The sequence below is a fragment of the Eptatretus burgeri genome, chromosome 2, assembly GCF_056783735.1.
Source record: "Eptatretus burgeri isolate ZD-2024b chromosome 2, Ebu_testis_v1, whole genome shotgun sequence".
NCBI classification, from domain to species: domain Eukaryota; kingdom Metazoa; phylum Chordata; class Myxini; order Myxiniformes; family Myxinidae; genus Eptatretus; species Eptatretus burgeri.
In genome coordinates, this window is record NC_140962.1 from 28,138,730 (window position 1) to 28,156,417 (window position 17,688).

General features: G+C 43.7%; 1 protein-coding gene across 13 annotated transcripts in view; it reads right to left on the minus strand.

Moving 5' to 3' along the window:
• LOC147031675 (uncharacterized) overlaps window positions 1–17,688 on the minus strand; it is a 232,541-nt gene that overhangs the window by 23,608 nt on the left and 191,245 nt on the right. For 10 of the 13 annotated variants that reach the window (XM_085851877.1, XM_085851946.1, XM_085851941.1 and 7 more), the window contains 2 exons: window positions 17,256–17,471; window positions 8,758–8,848 (listed from right to left, as the gene is read on the minus strand). In XM_085851877.1, the coding sequence (XP_085708003.1) occupies window positions 8,758–8,848; window positions 17,256–17,471 (307 nt within the window). Of the gene's footprint in view, window positions 1–8,757; window positions 8,849–17,255; window positions 17,472–17,688 lie in introns of those variants that run through there. The other 3 variants (XM_085851934.1, XM_085851887.1, XM_085851955.1) reach the window with 2 other exon arrangements.

The window sequence follows — 17,688 nt, forward strand, 5'->3', positions numbered from 1 at the left end:
CGTTTTGGTTTTGCGATTATTTTCTCTGTTCGTTGTTTTCATCCATAGTGGTGTTTCTTGTATATAAACTTTTGTTACTAGTAGTTTCTGAAATACATGTTTTTACACATAAACCGTGGTTTCTTCTTTTGCCCAGCCGAGGTTGGTGCATTTATATATGAATACTTTTATAAGCATATATGAAGTGAAAATGGCTGATGCCCTGAGAGGGCCCACGTACTTCTAGGGCCCAGGGCCCCGCAACACATAACTCCGGCCCTGCCTACTGGGTTCATCGGTGAAGCTCACACACTCCACCCCGGTCACAGGAAGGGCTGGGGCTGAGAGGGCATCTCCTTTTGAGACTATTTACCCTTTTAACTGGTATGTAGTAAATAAACTTGAGTCCCATCATAGCCATTGCTACACAAATGTTAATCAGCATGTATTGCCCACCACACACATACCATGCCCGTGGTAACACAAACAACCAGAGTTTTAAAATATTAATATGATTGTATCCTTTTAATATTAATAATGGTCTTGTAAGCCATGAGAGGTTCAGACTGACCAAAGAAGGACTTGGCATGACAGGAAGATACCCAGTCTGAGGCTGACTTTGGAGGCCAGCTTTAATATTGTTGCGGATTGGGAAACCTTGTGCACACAAACAGACAGCAGTCCCTAAGCTTAGTTATTTCAATAAGTATGTGATTATAGTTAGAATCCCTCCTTCTGTCTGATGGGAATTTTGTGTGCGCTACGAGTTATTATTTTTTTTTTAGTTAGGTTTTTATACAACAGTTACAACAACTACAACAACGACAACAGTGCGCTGTCCTGCACTCGACCCGGTTACCATTACGCACATGTTTTTGACTGAGGATGTGGGCGGAGCCTTCGTCGCCTCGGGTCGAAGCTCCGCTCCGAGAAGGAGCAGAGAGCATTTCCTCCAGCCGATGAGCGGAGGGCGAGCACCACACGCGCGGCCCAGCCAATAGGGAGGCCGCCACGAGTTGCCTGACAACCCACCGTCCAATCAGGAGGCGGGTGGCGAGGAGAAGGAGCCTCTCCCACCTCAAGAGCAGGAGTGTGGTTGTCTGGACCAGCGTTCAGGAGACGGTGATCGTGGCGATTGCGGAGCGGCCTGTGGTTGTCTGGACCAGCGTTCAGGAGACGGTGATTGTGGCGATTGCAGCGCGGTCTGTGGTTGTCTGGACAGCGTTCAGGAGACGGTGATCATGGAAATTGCGGCGCGGTCTGTGGTTGTCTGGACCAGAGTTCAGGAGACGGTGGCGATTTGGCGATTGCGGCGTGGTCTGTGGTTGTCGACGAGCATTCGGCAGATGGTGATCGTGGCGATTGCAGCACGGTCTGTGGTTGTCAAAGAGCGTTCAGCAGACAGTCGTGGTCGTGGCCGGAGCGGTCTGAGACAGTGGTGGTCGTGGTTGAGCGGCCTCGTTTGTGGGCCGTGGACTTTGGGTCGTGGGTTCGGGTCCCACTGTGGTGGTTTCGGAGTCGGTGTGGCTGCACGAAGCGGATAGGTACCCCGGCCCGGCTTGACTGAGATAGACCCACGGGGTCCAGTTCTTTTGGGTGTGTGAGTGCGTGTGTGTGTGTGTGTGTGTGTGTGTGTGTGTGTGTGTGTGTGTGTGTGTGTGTGTGTGTGTGTGTGTGTGTGTGTGTGTGTAACTTTGAGGGAGTTTTAAAAGCATTGAACATGGAACGCATTACTGTGGGGAGTTTTACAGTCATTGAGTGTTTCATTTAAATCATTGTGATGGAATATTATAAAATGATATGAGCGCTTGAACAGAAGACAGTGGGGATTAATAAATTGCATATTAAATATCCTTCTGTTTCATGTCGTGCGCCAATTTCACCTGGTAAACAATACACGGAAAAGTTCAAAGTAATGGTTTTAACTTTCTGCCACGCTCCCCTTCGGGTACTTGTGGCACTCGTTCTGAGGCACAGAGGCCACACGTTACAGTAGCGAGTTAAAGGTCGTGCCTATAACAAAGCATTCCACCACATCTCCAAAAACCTAAATTAATACCTTTATATGTAAACGATCTCACGAAGAGTTTGTAATGATAAGAACTGTGATAAAGGAATCAAAATGTTATTATGCCAAGGTAATCATGCATGGTCAGGATGTTGAAAGACATGTGGGGTGGAAACACCAAGGAAACCAATCATAACCTGATAAATCGGTGTCATGGAGTCAGGTCAGACCAGATTAGATCTGTGACTTGCTACAGCTACCAATGCAAACCTGTACGAATCCGTTTCATGGTCGGGTTGTCGGTGAGTAAACCGTCGAGACTCGAGTAAACCGAGTAAAAGGTTTCCTGGTGAGGAGGGTGTATGGGTAAGGACACCGAGCAGGATTAAAAACAAAACCTGTCAAAGGGCAGAGGAGTTCCTTGCGAGGCAATGGCCATCCATATCTGGTGCGAAACTGTATCGATAGACATCCTCCTGCAGTTGGGTTACACTTTTCGAGAAGGTTGGTGGCAGAACTTGCACTCCCGCCACCGAAAACACTTCATTCCACAAAACCCATAAATGCAAAAAAAATGAAAACCGACTTAGTGGGCGTATAATACGCACCTCCTGTGCTGCGGCCCTTCGCAGGGCAGATCCCTGGATGATGAGATTGGTGCAAAACCCCCAGGACTCCCATTCCTTCATGATAGGAGGAAAAGCATGGGGTAAACTTCTTGCGTCAGACTGTGGTGGTGTGTGGAGGAGTGCTGCTGAGGTGTCATCCACCAGATAGCAGTCTCCTTGGGTTAACCTGAGGCAGACCCTTCGGGTGAGTACATGGAATGTCCTATCCTGAAGAAAGGATGATCACCTGTCTCTGGTATCATCTGAGCTCCAGCATTTGAACATCAGTATTGCAGCATTCTCTGAGGTTCGGAGAGCTGATAGTGTTGAGATCATGGTGGGTGGTTACACCTATTATTGGTCTGGTCGCTCTGATGGTTACCATGTCCAAGGAGTTGCTGTAGCTGTGTCTAATAAACTGACTCCAATGATAATTGAGGTAACACTGGTCAATGAGCGTATTATAAGACCAAGGATTCGTCACTCCTTGGGTGTCATTTCCCTGGTCTCTGTATATGCTCGAGGTGAGTGATCTCACCGTGAAGGACGCATTCTATGCCACGCTCGAGTCTGTGGTTGATCAGTGCCCCAGATGATAAACTCTTCTAGTCTTGGGGGATTTCAATGCATTAGTTGGAACTGATAGGGATGGTTATGAGACATGTGTTGGTCTCCATGGGTCAGGAACTGTGAACCAGAATAGCAATAAGTTCCTTGACCTTGCAAGAAGTTATGGACTTAGGGTGGCTGGTTCGTGGTTTTGGTGCCCACGCGTTCATCGCTGGACTGGGTATTCCAACGATGGTAGTGTTGTAAAGGAGGTTCACCATGTGCTCGTTGGTGGTCGCTGGAGGATGATTCAAAACTGCAGGGTGCACCAGAGTACTCAGTTACTCAACACCGACCACAGGCTTCTTGCAGCAACTCTGACATTGCAGCTTAAATTCGGGAGAATGGTACCATCCCAGCCGAGGCTGGATGTTGGCAAGCTCAAGGATTTGAGGGTAGCTGAGGAGTTTGCAAACAGACTGAGTGGGGATTTGGGGGTCTGGGTGCTTTCGAGAATCCTAAAGAGTTGTGGAGTGCCTTTTTTGTCTACGTTGTGGAGGCTCATATGAGAGCTGACGCACAACGCACAACAAGAGGGGCAGGGGACAAGAGGGGTGGGAGAGGGAAGGACAAAACAGTGGGGAACAGAGACATTAGATTTAAAACTATCATCCTTGATGCCATCGACTATCATCCTTGATGTTGCCGGTGGATGTCTTGGAACTCACCGCAGGGCAAAGAAGAATTTTGTCTCTCAAGGGACACTGGATACCATTGACCAGAGTCGCAGGGCCAGGCTGAATGGCAGAGCTGAGCTGTTCAGGAGTTGAGGAATAAAACTGTACGTGCACTAAGGGTGGACAAGGAAGCCTATGTGCGAGGAATCTATGAGGCGGTAGAGCATCACCTGTGGTCAAGTGACTCTCATCCTGCTTACAGGGACATTCCTGCATTGCCTTCCTCCAAGCCTGTCCCTCGGTATACTGCAGTTAGAGTGGAGGGTGGTGGGCTCTTGACGGAGGAGTCTGAAGTGAAGGCCGGCCTGCTGAGCCGGTTACTTTGAGCAGCTGTACCAAGCTGACCCACCAGCTGTTGCGATGGATGTCAGGGGTGAAACTATTCCTCCTGCTGACCCTCCAATCAACTGTGAACCACATTCGTTTGTGGAAACACGAGCTGTGGTGAAGCGGTTGAAATTGGGGTAACGCACCAGGGATCTGTGGCATCCATGCTGAACTTCTCAAGGCTGGTGGAAATGCTGCACTCATGTGGTTGCATGCAGGTCTGTGCTCTGCCTGGAACACGGGCATCGTCCCAGCTGACAGGAAGAGGGGCTTTGTTGTCCCTCTGGAAAGGGAAGGGTGATTGCCAGGACTGCAACAACTACCGAGGGGTGATGCTGCTGTCAGTGCCAGGCAAGGTCTTTGCTTGGATAATTCTTGATCAGATTCACCACCATCTGCTTGAGCACCAGCGTCCAGAGCATTCAGTCTTTACACCAAAGAGGTGAATGACTGACTGTATCCTTGCCCTTCGGGTCTTCACCAAACGCAGACGAGAGTTTCGGCAGAGGCCGGTCGTTTGTTGCATGCAGTTCTGTGCTCTGTTTGGAACACAGGAATAATCCTAACTGAATGGGGTGCCATCAAAAATCAGAAATCTGATTTCTAGGTATTTCAATGTATTCACCCCCACACTTTTCAGCACTTGTAAGGACTGGGTTCTGGGGATAATGTCAGAGAGATCAAGTTGTGATGCATCATTTGGGAATGTCAAGATCTCTGATCTTCATTTTGCAGATGAATCAGTCATCTTTGCGGAGACAATGGATATCCTTATGGGGGCCCTTGAGGTGCTGAATGAGGAGTCAGAGCCGCTGATATTATGGGTTTCCTGGGTCAAAACCACGATCCACACTTTCAATGGCATCTTGGATGCTGCTATCTTGTCTGTATCCGTTTGTGGTGAGGATGTTGAGGTGATGGAGAGATTCACTTACCTTGGCAATGATATTCATGTCTCCGCATGTTGTGAAGCCAGAGGTCAATAGACGTCTGGGTCAGGCCTGGGGAGTCATGGTTTCACTGGATCATGGGGTGTGGCGCTGCCAGTACCTGTGCGGGAGGACGAAAGTCTGAGTCTTTAAGTCTTTGGTGCTTCCCAATCATTCTCTTGATTGTGAGACTTGGACTCTGACCAGTGATCTGAGATGGAGACTTAACTCCTTTGGTACTGGGTCTCTTTGGAGAATCATTGACTATCGCTGGTCAGATTGTGTCCAACAAGCAGTTGCTGTGAGAGACTCAGATGAGATTTGTAACCTGCGTAGACCGTGAGCATCACCTGCAGCTGTATGGGCATGTGGCTTGCTTTCCTGGTACTGATCCTGCTTACTACTAGATTCTCTCAGCGAGGGAGCCTCGTGAGTGGAGGAGGCCAATGGGCCGACCACATACAGTACCTTGTGGCTGCAGCAGGTTGATCGGCATATCAAGGAGATGGGGATGGGCCAGGCATCTGCCTGTGGGATGGCCAGGTGGAGGCCCCTGGAGTACCAGTGGAAAGTGGACGCAGCGACTTTCTGCTCTGGCACATGCTCCCATACCTGACCTGACCAGTGGAGGTAGAGGCAGAGGCATATTAGTGGGATTGAATCGCATTGACAAGCAGATAGCAGCTGCCATATACCTGTCAGTGGAATCGGGTTCTATGTGACACATTGCAGAGTCATCTGCAAAAAAGAAAGACGGTTTTCGAGAGATGTCTTTTGATGGTAGAAGAGGAAAGCTGCTGCCTTAGGGTATGCCAGGCTCCACTGCGAGAAGAGACGAAATGATACTTTTGAGGGCTACTCATTGTGTGAATGGAGGAAACCAGTGAGCCAGGAAGGAAGTTGACCTTGATACATTTCTGAGAGAAACACAACGCAGTAGTAAATATTTAGTTGGGTGACTGTGACAGAATCTGAACTGATGGTCTAAGATCATGTCATTTGAGAAAAGGAGAGTCATGTCACTTGATGTCTGTTGAGATGACGGCTTCATTGACATTGCTTATGACAGAAACTGAGCTTACTGGTCTATAGTTAAATATATCAGTCTTTTAAACTTTGTGTGTGGAAGCGATTTTGGCTGACTTTTGGGTGAATGATTGCTCACCAGAAGACAAGTTTAAGCAATCAGAGGGAAGAGAAGAGCAGCAGAGCAGAATTTGAGAACATTCTCAGCAAATGGCCTTGGAGAAGGTCAGCACAGTCAAAGCTTTTTTAACATTCTAAGGTCACAATGTCCAGAGGCAATTTTTTTTAAAATGTGGGAACAGAAAGGGATGTGTTTGAGTGAATGAGCTTTGGAGGCAAACGCACCAAGCAAGATCAAACATTCTGCCACATCTCAAAAAAGAGGAGAGAGAGCACGTGCCAGAAACAGACTCAACTGCAACGGACTCGGTAGAGCGCATACCTCCACCAGGCTGAACAGTTTACGTTTTGTTTCGCACTGATCGGTCGGATCTGAATCAAAATCGAATCGGCTGGTTCTTCACACCGAACCAAATCTTCCACCAAGTTTTGCCATAACTCGTCCACAACTTTTTGAGATATCATGCTACACTGAATATCGTTATTGACCCCATCTCTCAATGGAGAAGAATTGCTTCGAAAATTTAAAAATTATCATATTCGGATCCTCACCAAAATCTAATCGACTCATCCTTTTCACACACCCAACATGTCCACCAAGTGTTGATCGAATCCGTCCACAACTTTTTGAGATATCGTGCTACATATCGTTTTTGGTCCCATCTCTCAATGGGGAAAGGATCCGTTTAAAATTTCTAGTAGTCTGATCCGGATCCGGATCTTCAACAAAATCTAATCAGTTCGCCCTTGTGAAACACCCAACATGTCCACAAAATTTCATCCAGATCTGTGCACAACTTTTTGACATATCCTGTACACAAACAAACAGAAAAGGGTGAAAACATAATCTCCTTCACCTTCGGTGGCGGAGGTAAATTAGCTCAGGTGTAACCAATCACCTTCAAAATCACACACCAAGTTAATTGGCCTCCACCTGAGTGAAAATGTAGTGACTCTGATGATTTCAGAATAAAATAGCTGTTCCTGTAGGTTTCTTCTGCTGGGTAGTGCATTTCAAATGCAAACACAACCATGAGCACAAAGGAGCTTTCAAAAGCCTTCAGGGATAAAGTTAAAAGATAAATGGGTATAAAAATATTTCAAAGGCCTTGAATATCCCTTGGAGCACAGTCAAGACAATCATTAAGAAGTGGAGGGTGTATGGTACCACCAAGACCTTGGCCTAGATCAGGCCATCCCTCCAAACTGGATGACCAAGCAAGGAGGAGACTGATCAGAAAAGCCACCAAGAGGCCAATGACTACTTTGCCATAAAGGCATGTAGCTCTTTCAAAGACTGGTCACTGTGTGCATGTGACAACTATTCCCCAAGCACTCCACAAGTCTGGCCTGTACGGTAAGGTGGCAGGAAGGAAGCCATTACTCAAAAAAGCCCACCTTGAGTCCCGTTTGAGGTATGTAAAAAAAAAACTTCAGAGATCCTGAAGCCGTGTGGCAAAACGTTTTGTGGTCTAACGAAACCAAGATGGAACGTTTTGGCCTAAATGCAAAACGTGACGTTTTCCGCAAACCCAAAACAGCACATCATCAAAAGAACACCATCCCCACTGTGAAGCATGGTGGCAGCAGCATCAAGTTATGGGGATGTTTCTCATCAGCAGGGACTGGGGCACTTAACAGGATTGAGGGGAAAATAGATGGAGCAAAATACAGAAAATCCGAGAGGAAAACCTGCAGCCCTCTGCAAGGAAGCTGAAATTGGGACGGAAGTTCACCTTTCAGCATGACAACGACCCGAAGCACACAGCCAAAGCTACATTGGAGTGGCTAAGGAACAAAAAGATTTATGTCCTTGAGTGGTCCAGTCAGAGCCCCGACCTTAATCCAATCGAAAATCTGTGGCATGACTTGAAGATTGCTGTCCATCAACGATCCCCACGCAACTTGACTGAGCTTGAACAGTTTTGCACAGAATAATGGGAAAATATTACCCAATGAAGGTGTGCAAAGTTGGTAGAGACCTATCCCAACAGACTCACAGCTGTAGTTGCTGTCAAAGGTGCTTCCACCAAGTATTAACTCTGGGGGGTGAACACTTATCCAACCAAGATATTTTAGTTTTGTATTTTTAATTAATTTTCTGAAATTTGTTCAATTTGTTTTTCATGTGAAAGTTGTGGGTTACGATGTGTAAATAAAGGTGGAAAAAGTCTGATTTAATGCAATTTAACTCCAGGCTATAAGGCAACAAAATGTGAAAAATTTGGAAGGGGGTGTAGACTTTCTGTAGGTACGCTAAACTTATGTATTTTTAAAATGATCTTTAAAATCAATATTTTATTAAAATTTAAGTACGATAATGAAAGGTGAGTGGTGTATCATATTCTATATGACCTCTCAAGTTGTTTTAGCATCTCACAACAAAGTTTTTACCTGGTTTGTAAAACCATGCATTCACATACTATAGGATAAGCAATCCATATGAATGAGCTAAAAACAGAAGAAAGCAATACCTTTCTCTTTGAGTAGAACATGACTCCGCTGTTCAATATCCCAAATTGAAGGGTTCATTGGCCTTGGTAAAGTGCTTCCAATTAGGGGGGCCTGCATGGGAAACAAAAAACAGGCAGATTAATTTATGCTAGGCATGCCTCCTGTCGCTTCACTGACGGGTTTAATCAAGAGACAGCATGTTGTACTTCACAAACATTTTGCATGTCTATTTGTATCTGTGGGTGTCAATGAGGATGTAAAATGAAGTAAAACACACAGAAAAGGATCTTTTACAACATGTAATTGTTGATGCATGGCTGTCGTCGTTTGTGTGCTCCTTCCACATACTTACAGACGGGGTTGAGCAATTTATTCATGTCCATCCGTCCATATTATGTGATCGAGGAGCAACTTATTTAAATTGAACGTTGTATTTTTAACACAAACCGGAACATGGATAGGAAGACAAGTTTGTCGTTTTACTATACTTTGGCTTTGAATTTGTCTCGATCCCGCAAGCGCAGAGGAGTGAGATAATATTTCTACTGTCTGCCTGCCTGGCAGTCAAACAAAAGGCATGAAGAACTGATGTAACATCATAGATAGGGTGATGTAATGTCATTGACACTGGGTGAAATGGCAGTAAAACTCGGAATTAATATATTTATACACCTTTCAACCTTTTAAAACCTTTATTTAAATTGAATTATACCAGTTGAACACTAGAACACAAATCACCTTCATAATACTTCCGAGAACCTACATATAGTAGCACAAAGATATTTTTTGGTCGTTACCCTATGCACACATGATGTCACAACATGGCTGCGCCAGGGGTGTGTTCAGTTACCAATCAGCTCACAAGCATTTGTCAAGCCAGCCATTCCTTATCAACGGTTTTGAATAGAGTACTTGCCTGATTGTTTCAGCCACTTGGCGAGCGCGCTCTACAAGAAACTTGGTAACTGAACACACCCCTGTTGTTCGTGGATATGGATGGTGGTTATTGGTCGTTAAGCATTGGGATGGCAAGCCCGGCGGCACTTCAGGGCTGCCTGGTGAATGTGCTGACAGCTGTTTCGTTGAAGGAATCAACTGGGACCGCATGGTCACCTTCTTCCTGTTCGGTGTTGCACTGCACACAGAGTTGGCTGCAATAGCACACGTGGACTCGCTCAGTTCACGCAGGTCTGACGAAATGGAGAACAAGCTTCATCCTTGGATCATTGCGAACGGTGGATGGTTTCCTCCATCTTTTACTGGAGAGCTGTTCTCACTGCTGTTGGTGCTTTACTGCAGTTGGGGTGAGGCCAATGAGGCAGTGCTTCACATGGGTTTCACATGGCTTAAGTTGGGCAGAAGACGGCTGCTCAGCTAGTTTGGCAAGTGGCTTTCACACCGGCGGGACTAGCAGGTTACCTTCCCTGTTCCTTTTTCAAGATGGGCACTGTCCTGCTGCTGCCGAAACCATTTTTGGTAAGAAATTATATATATATATATATATATATATATATATATATATATATATATATATATATATATATATATATATATATATATATATATTGTATTACCTGCTCGTTTTGAGGATTGTCATTAGCATCTTTAAAATAGGCAGAGTACTCACTAAATGTCACTAAAACTCACAATCACTAAATGTACTTTGTGAAATCCATCCATAACCAGAGCTGGTGTCAAAGCCACCCAATGCTCGCCTGTTTATACATTTATCGTTTTTAAAAGACTCGTCTAATAATTAATATTTTTTAGAAAGCATTGCAGTGAAGTCTGATCCAAATAATTTTAAAGCAATATATGTATTTGTATATTGTAATCAGTAACAAGAGCGCAAGTGAGCACAATATACGCCCGAACAAGAAGGTATATACAGAATTGTGCTTCTACATGGAAAACAGCATCCTGGTTGCTATGGCAACCACTTTAGATGATGAACGTATGTCACGACACACCGTCCCCACAGTCTGTACCTATGTACCAAATATGAAACATGAAAGTTGAAAACTTTGGCAGTTAGAGTGCGGACAGGAACGGATGGACGGACGGACGGACAGCCAGACAGACAGACAGACAGACAGACAGACAGAGACAGACAGACGGACGGACGGACGACAGGTATCACATTATACGCCCCGATATATCTATATCGGGTGTATAAAAAATAGTGTGGAAGATAAAAACATTGGAAAGGAAAAAAGAACTTGCACCAAAAACTTTAACATTTTCACGCTCACGCTGACGCTCACGCTCACGCCAGGGGTATCGCTATAGCTCTCTGTTCTTCGAACAGGCGAGCTAAAAATGATCATCATGGGGCCAACGGCCCCAGAAAGATCAATATCAATGATGATGATAGGACATGACATGTGAGAGGGTGCAGTAGCGGGGTGAAGAAGAGGCTGCTGACATGGCTATTTACAATGTTGATTGACGCAGCATTCTCTGATGATCAATAAAGTCTCCATCTCCTAAAGTGTGACTCAACGTCATGTTATTACATTGTATATGGTGATGTACAAGACTGTTTCAGTCACGCTAAACTTCCGTTTTAATTTCTCCTTTTAACGATCTTCAAAATCATTATCTTATTAAAATTGAAGTACTGTATATATTTGAACACTGCATGGGGTAACGTGTTTTATGAACTTTCTCGTCTTCTATTGCTTCATGAAATATTACTATATTTCCTTTTGTCCATGCATGTCGTCCTTGTAAATGATTCCTGCTGTGGTGTAAAAATAAATATTACTGTTGAAACTGCTACATTAAAGCTCAAGGCTCTGCTTCTTCTTCCTCAATCCCGGAAACACGGGCTATTAAAACGGCCAATTAAATGTGATTGAAGGAATAAACTTCCGTACCGAGTAAATTGATTATTAGCTTTCCAACCAAGTAAATGGATTATTACCTATCCACCGGTGCCATTTGTATTGTTGTACACCAGCATGCAATAAGTTGAGCTTTTCATTTTCATTTTTTCTTGTTTCTAAGATTAATTTCCTCAAGCGAAAATGATAAGAGAGGAGCCAGGGTTGTCCAAGAAGAGGGAAAAAACCTATAATTTCCACCAGGAATGGGAAAGTGAATATATTTTTACAAATATCAATGATGAGCATCTGTCTCATTTGTCATCATCTGTCTCATTTGTAGCCTTGAGTTAAAGAGGTAATTCGGAACGGCATCACAAGACGATGCAAGCAAATTTCCCGAAAATTTTCCTTTAAAGAGTACGATTCGGATGAAGAAAGTTGGGGAATTAAAGGGAATGCAGAAAGCTCAACAGTCACTCTTTTAGAAACCCGTGGCTAAAGGCAAGGCGAACACAGAGGCGTCTCCTTCACATGAGCCATCTGCTTGTGAAACATAAGAAACCATTCACCGATGGCAAAGTTATCAAGGAAGCTATGACGGCTGCTGCTGAAACTTTATTCAGACTTTAAAAGAAAAGATAAAATTACGACAGTCATCAAGGGCATGCCGGTTGGCGCTTCAATCAACAGTAGCCAGAATGGTGGCATCGTTGTCCAAGGACGTGTCTCAGCAAATACACCAAGACGTATCAAACTGTGAATGTTTCTCAATGTTTCTCACACACACACACTGATCTTGTCCACCAAGTTTCATCTGAATCCGTCTGTAACTTTTTGAGTCCGTAACTTCCTGCTCACAAACAGTCAGACAAACAGACAAACAGTGGTGAAAACATAACCCTCATCCACCTTCGGTGGAGGATGTAATGAACTCTTCATATCTTTCTCTACAACACTGAGGATCACGGAATAGCAAGGTGATGGAGGGCATGAAAAAAAATAAAGAAATTCTATTTCTGCACTTTGAACAGAGGATACCAGGATCATGAGCCAACAATGTGGGCAGATGGGAACTCTAAACAGGACATGTAATCAGATCAGATGGGAATGCCAATCTTTAAGCCAAGAGTGTAGATAAGCAGAGCTGTTTCAGCTAAGCAAACTTACGTCAGGTAAACAACCCAGCAGGCCATGACATGCAGGCGAAGACAAAGTACTGAATTAGTTGTTTGGGTTTACACCAGCTAAAAGAGGATGCCGGGTTTGAGGATTCAGTAAATAAATTAGGATTAACGTAAAAAGAAGGAAAGTAAGGCAGTGAGACAACTCTTGGAGACAATAAGCAATGGAATTAATGAACAGGAAAAGAGAAGCGAAGGCGAGGAAACACTCCAACCTATAAAGAATATCAGGGTTGAGTTACCAAGAATTCATGGAGATGATAAAGATTGTGGGTAACGATGGGGGTGGGTGGGTGACATGACAGTGCACTGCCTACTTGAAGCCCTGGAGGAAAGAATGGAATAGTACAGCCTCCGCAAGGTGATTCCACAGATGGGAGATGCCAGAAACAAGAGAGTTGAGGTGTGCAGTCAACTTGGATTTTGGAAGTTTAACCAAGAGGGGATTACTGGAAAAATTGCAGTATTACAATTAATTATGTAAACAGTGGAAAAAGGATTTGCCTATTTTGGTCTTTGCATCTGAGTACATGACTCATGATTCAGGACCCAAAGCTCAAATCTCAGATACTGTGTTGATTTGTCTGTTGTCGACTAATATCCTTGCAAATGAATGTAAAAGTGCACTGATGTGGACAAATATCTTCGTCATGAATGTGATTGATGTTTCAGCTCCTCAATTGTCCTTGGAGCAATGCGTTTTGTTTTTTTAACCTCCAACCAGGTATCAGCTGGGCTCGGAGCTTATATTTTGACTGCTGTCAGTCTTCACGTCTGTCCAGTTAGAACCTCTACTCTAAAATGCTGCATTTCTTTTATATTCAGCACATGTATGCAATACCATCTGGGAACGAGGAATGTGAAATTGTTTTGGGATCGGAGCTAAAAGTCATGGGACACATGATTATATTTCCAAATTTTGGCAATTAAAAAAAATAAAAAGGACCACTGGACCTACTGCTTATCTGGGCCTTGGCCTAATGTTGTAACCCAAATTTGGCAGCATTCTGACTGTTGGGTCTGGAGAATATGATTTTTGAAGGAGTTTATGTGATTTTCCCCAAAATTGACTGAGTTAGCCATTTTGACACACTTCCGGTCACGTGGTCATCATGACATTCGCAATTCAACATCCCACACTCTCACAATGTCTCTCCGAAAGGACCGTTTGGCAAACCCCCCATCCACTTTCTCAACAACCCTCTGGAAGAAGTCCTTTCTTTCAAGCCTCTGGGTCTCACTATCTACCATGATCTTTCCTGGGAAAGCCACATTTCCAACCTGGCCTCCAAAGCCAGTCACCTTCTGGGAATCCTCCGTCGTGCAAAATCCTTCCTCGGCCCCCCTGAGCTCCTGACCACTTACAAAGCTTTCGTCCGTAGCCTGATGGAGTACTGCTCTCCCCTCTGGACTGGTACTCCTGCCTCCCACCTTTCTCGGCTTCACGCTGTGGAAACCAAGGCATTTCGGATCATTGAAATCTCCCGCGATGAGGCTGAATCTTTGGGCATCTCACTCTCTCACTGCAGGCAGGTCGGTGGTCTTTCTGTCTTCTACCGTCTCCTCTCCGGTCTCGCCCCCTCACCCCTCTGCTGTGTCTGCAATTTGTCCCCACCATATTTCTGCAGGGCGTTCAAGGTCTGCCAACAACCCCCTTCTGGTAAAACTACCAAAATCACGAATCACTGCTCACCTTCACTCTTTCATTCCTCTTTTTTCCCACCCTTGGAATAAACTCTCTCACTGTGTGCAATCCCATTCTTCCCTCCAGGCCTTCAAAACAGCTGTTCACCACCACCTCTTATCATCCCCCATCCAAATCCTCGATCTTTTCTACCCCCGTTAATCCACCCCAAACCCACCTCTTTCAAATTCCCTGTAATGTCCATCTTGTATACCCCATCCCTCTCCCTTCTACAGATCTCCGAATGTCTCTGTCCTGTGTGCATACTTTTGGCCATGTAGTGTCCTGTTTGGGGTTTAAACTGGTTATCTGGAGATGACTAATTCAACAGAATATTTTTTAAAGTGTTTGTACAGGTTATGTTTATACATGCAGGGACATGATGCTACAATTGCACATATAGCTCATCTGAAGGTTCCCTCGAGAAGAGAAGAGAGTTGTCAGCTTTGTCATCTCTTTAGAAACACAGTTCTAATTTACCTTCCACATTTTGTGATTATTTGTTTTTACATAACATGTCAGAGTGGGACTTAATTTAGCACTTTTGTCAATGTGGCGGAAGAATTATTTTGTTTACATCATAAAAACTAGACTATCCATTACTCTTTATTGAAGTTAATTCATCAATATAAATAATATTAATCAATGTACACAGTGATTTCAATGTTTCCAATGCCTAAGTGTCATTTGTTCACAGATTTCTCCTGTCGGTGCAAGTTTTGCCAAAAAGAACAAGATGATTGTGATTCAGTGAATTTTTATCAAAATTATGAGCTGTGTATCATGTAGTGCCTCAGAGGTAGTGAAAGAAACTCAAAAACTAAGTCTTTTACAAGCGTTCGTCCCAAGGCCTATAATGCCATGTTTTGAGCTATTCACAAACAAAATACAAGTGCATTGCACAACTTCTTGCTATTCTTTTGCATTTTCTGTGATAATTTATTGTACCCCGAAATTAATTGAGAATCATTTGTGTGACATTAATTTTTCGATGACTTTTTAAAGGGTAGATCTTCATTATTGTATTCTCTTCTTGACTTTGTTGAGGTGAAGGCCCTTCAGATAAACCAAACTTTGTCATCTGTATGCTGAACCTCAGGGTATCTATATTTGTCATTGCAGACCACTGGAATGACTCAGTCTTTTATGGCCTTACTTACATCTGGTCTGATCCCTGCCATATTCAATAAAGTGTTAGTCCATCTCACCTATTTTCCTTCGAATCTGAATCTGCTTTTCATTTTCCAGTCCTTGCTTTGGCATTATATCCACTCCTTTGTTGCCTTGTGGCCACACAAGATGCCTTTCGATGACACCCTTGTAACTTGTTTCATCCGAGCCGAGAGATCCACTTCAGTTCAATGCTTTAAAAGTTATGTGCATCAACATCCATCTCTCAATCCCATCACTGTATGTGACCTGTTCTATGGTCCTTGATAACTTTCATTGATGTTCTATTTCTCATTTACACTCATTGATTTAATAAAGTAGGAAAGAATATGCAGAAGAAAGACATAAATAAACTGTACTTTAACACGAATCAAAAGCACATTGGAAGACGATAAGAAAAAAAAAAATCAACAAAATAATTCTGCAATATGAACCTGGGATACCAGGATCATGGGCTCGCAATGTAAGCAGATGGGAATTCCCACCAGGACTTCGTGATCATATGGTTCGCACAGCCATGGATCACCAAGTTTACAGGAGTTTGCCAGGAGTATTCCAGGACAAAAAAGCTCTTTTCCAGGACTTTGATACATGCTTTATGTTCAAGTAGCGACAATGGATTTTCCAATGTCACTTGTTCATAAATTTCCAAAATAATTCAATCGTCCAAGCTTCTGCTTTTTGATAGAACGAATCAATATAGAAGAATGTTTGGATTTGATTCGGGAAGACATACAATAAATATAAATGAAATACAACTGAAGTACAAATACTTGGCCTGGAGCGCAAAAAATGTCATATTATGGGAGTTGGACCGGTCATTTTCAATCACGTGACACCATGCTTGGTGCCTCTCCCTTGACTCCAAAGTGCATTTTTCCCCCATATTTCCGATATTAAATGTCTTCTCACAGACCCGACGACATCTGGCCTTGTGAACGGACTCCTTCACGAGCCAATCCTGATCCTTGAGTCACTCAGCCGTGAGGAATTAAAATAGCAAAGCTTTGATAGTCAATTTTATTCCTTTCCTTTTTACAATAGGCAGTGCACATGCTAAGTAGCTATTTCCTGCCGAATGAAGAGTTTCCGCAAACACTTACATCATTTATGCCCCACGCGTGAGAAACCATTTTGGCTCAGTTTTGGTAAATGCCTGGAGGAAGTCAAAATTGATGATGCTCTCTTGAAGAGACTGGTGGAATTAACAATTCTGACCAGGGGCTTGGCATATTATTTATATTTGTGCAATTTTCTCCATTTTCCAGGCATTTCAAGGACTTGGATACATTTTCCAGGACTTTCCAAGACTGGAAAATGCTTTCTCATTTTTCCAGGACTTTCAAAGAGTTTCAAGGACTGTGCGAACCATGTCATTATCAAATTGGAATTATCAAATCAGATGGGAATAGTTATGTGATCAAATGGAAATGTTAATCTTTAAACCTAGCCATATTTCAATGAGGATAGGCAGAGCAAAGTTCCAGTTTCATTCAGATAAACAACCGATCAGGGCATGACATGATTGTAAAGAAAAAGTATTCGCTTATTTTGTAAATGGCTGAGAGAGGATGCAGGGTTTGAGGATTAGGTAAAGAAATTGGAATTTATATCAAAATAATGAAAGTGCAGGGTGTATTCGGCAATAAATTTACCTTTTGGAATCGTTTTTGAGGAAGCGGGGGAGGCAGAGGTGAAGCATGATCGAAGCATGACGATTGATGCAAATCCATGAAGTGGGGTGACAGGGTATTTATGGAAGGTGGTGAAGGAGGGTTAACAGGAGGGGTGAGGCTAGAAATGAAGTTGGAGGAGCAACGGGTGAGCAAAACAGGAGGAGATGATGGAATGTCCTTGCTACAAACAAATGGCTGGAGTGAGCGAAGAGAAGGGAAAGGGAGAGGGGGTGGGTGAGGATATGGGGGGAAAAAAAAAATAAACCATGAGAGGAATTAAACAATTAGTGTGTGAAAGAAGTAATGGGATGAAATGGTGTGGACAGGAAGGAGGACATGGACAAGAGGAGACAAAGTCAGAAAAACAATTCAGGGCAAGATGAAAAATCAGAAGTTAAATTCATCATCCTAT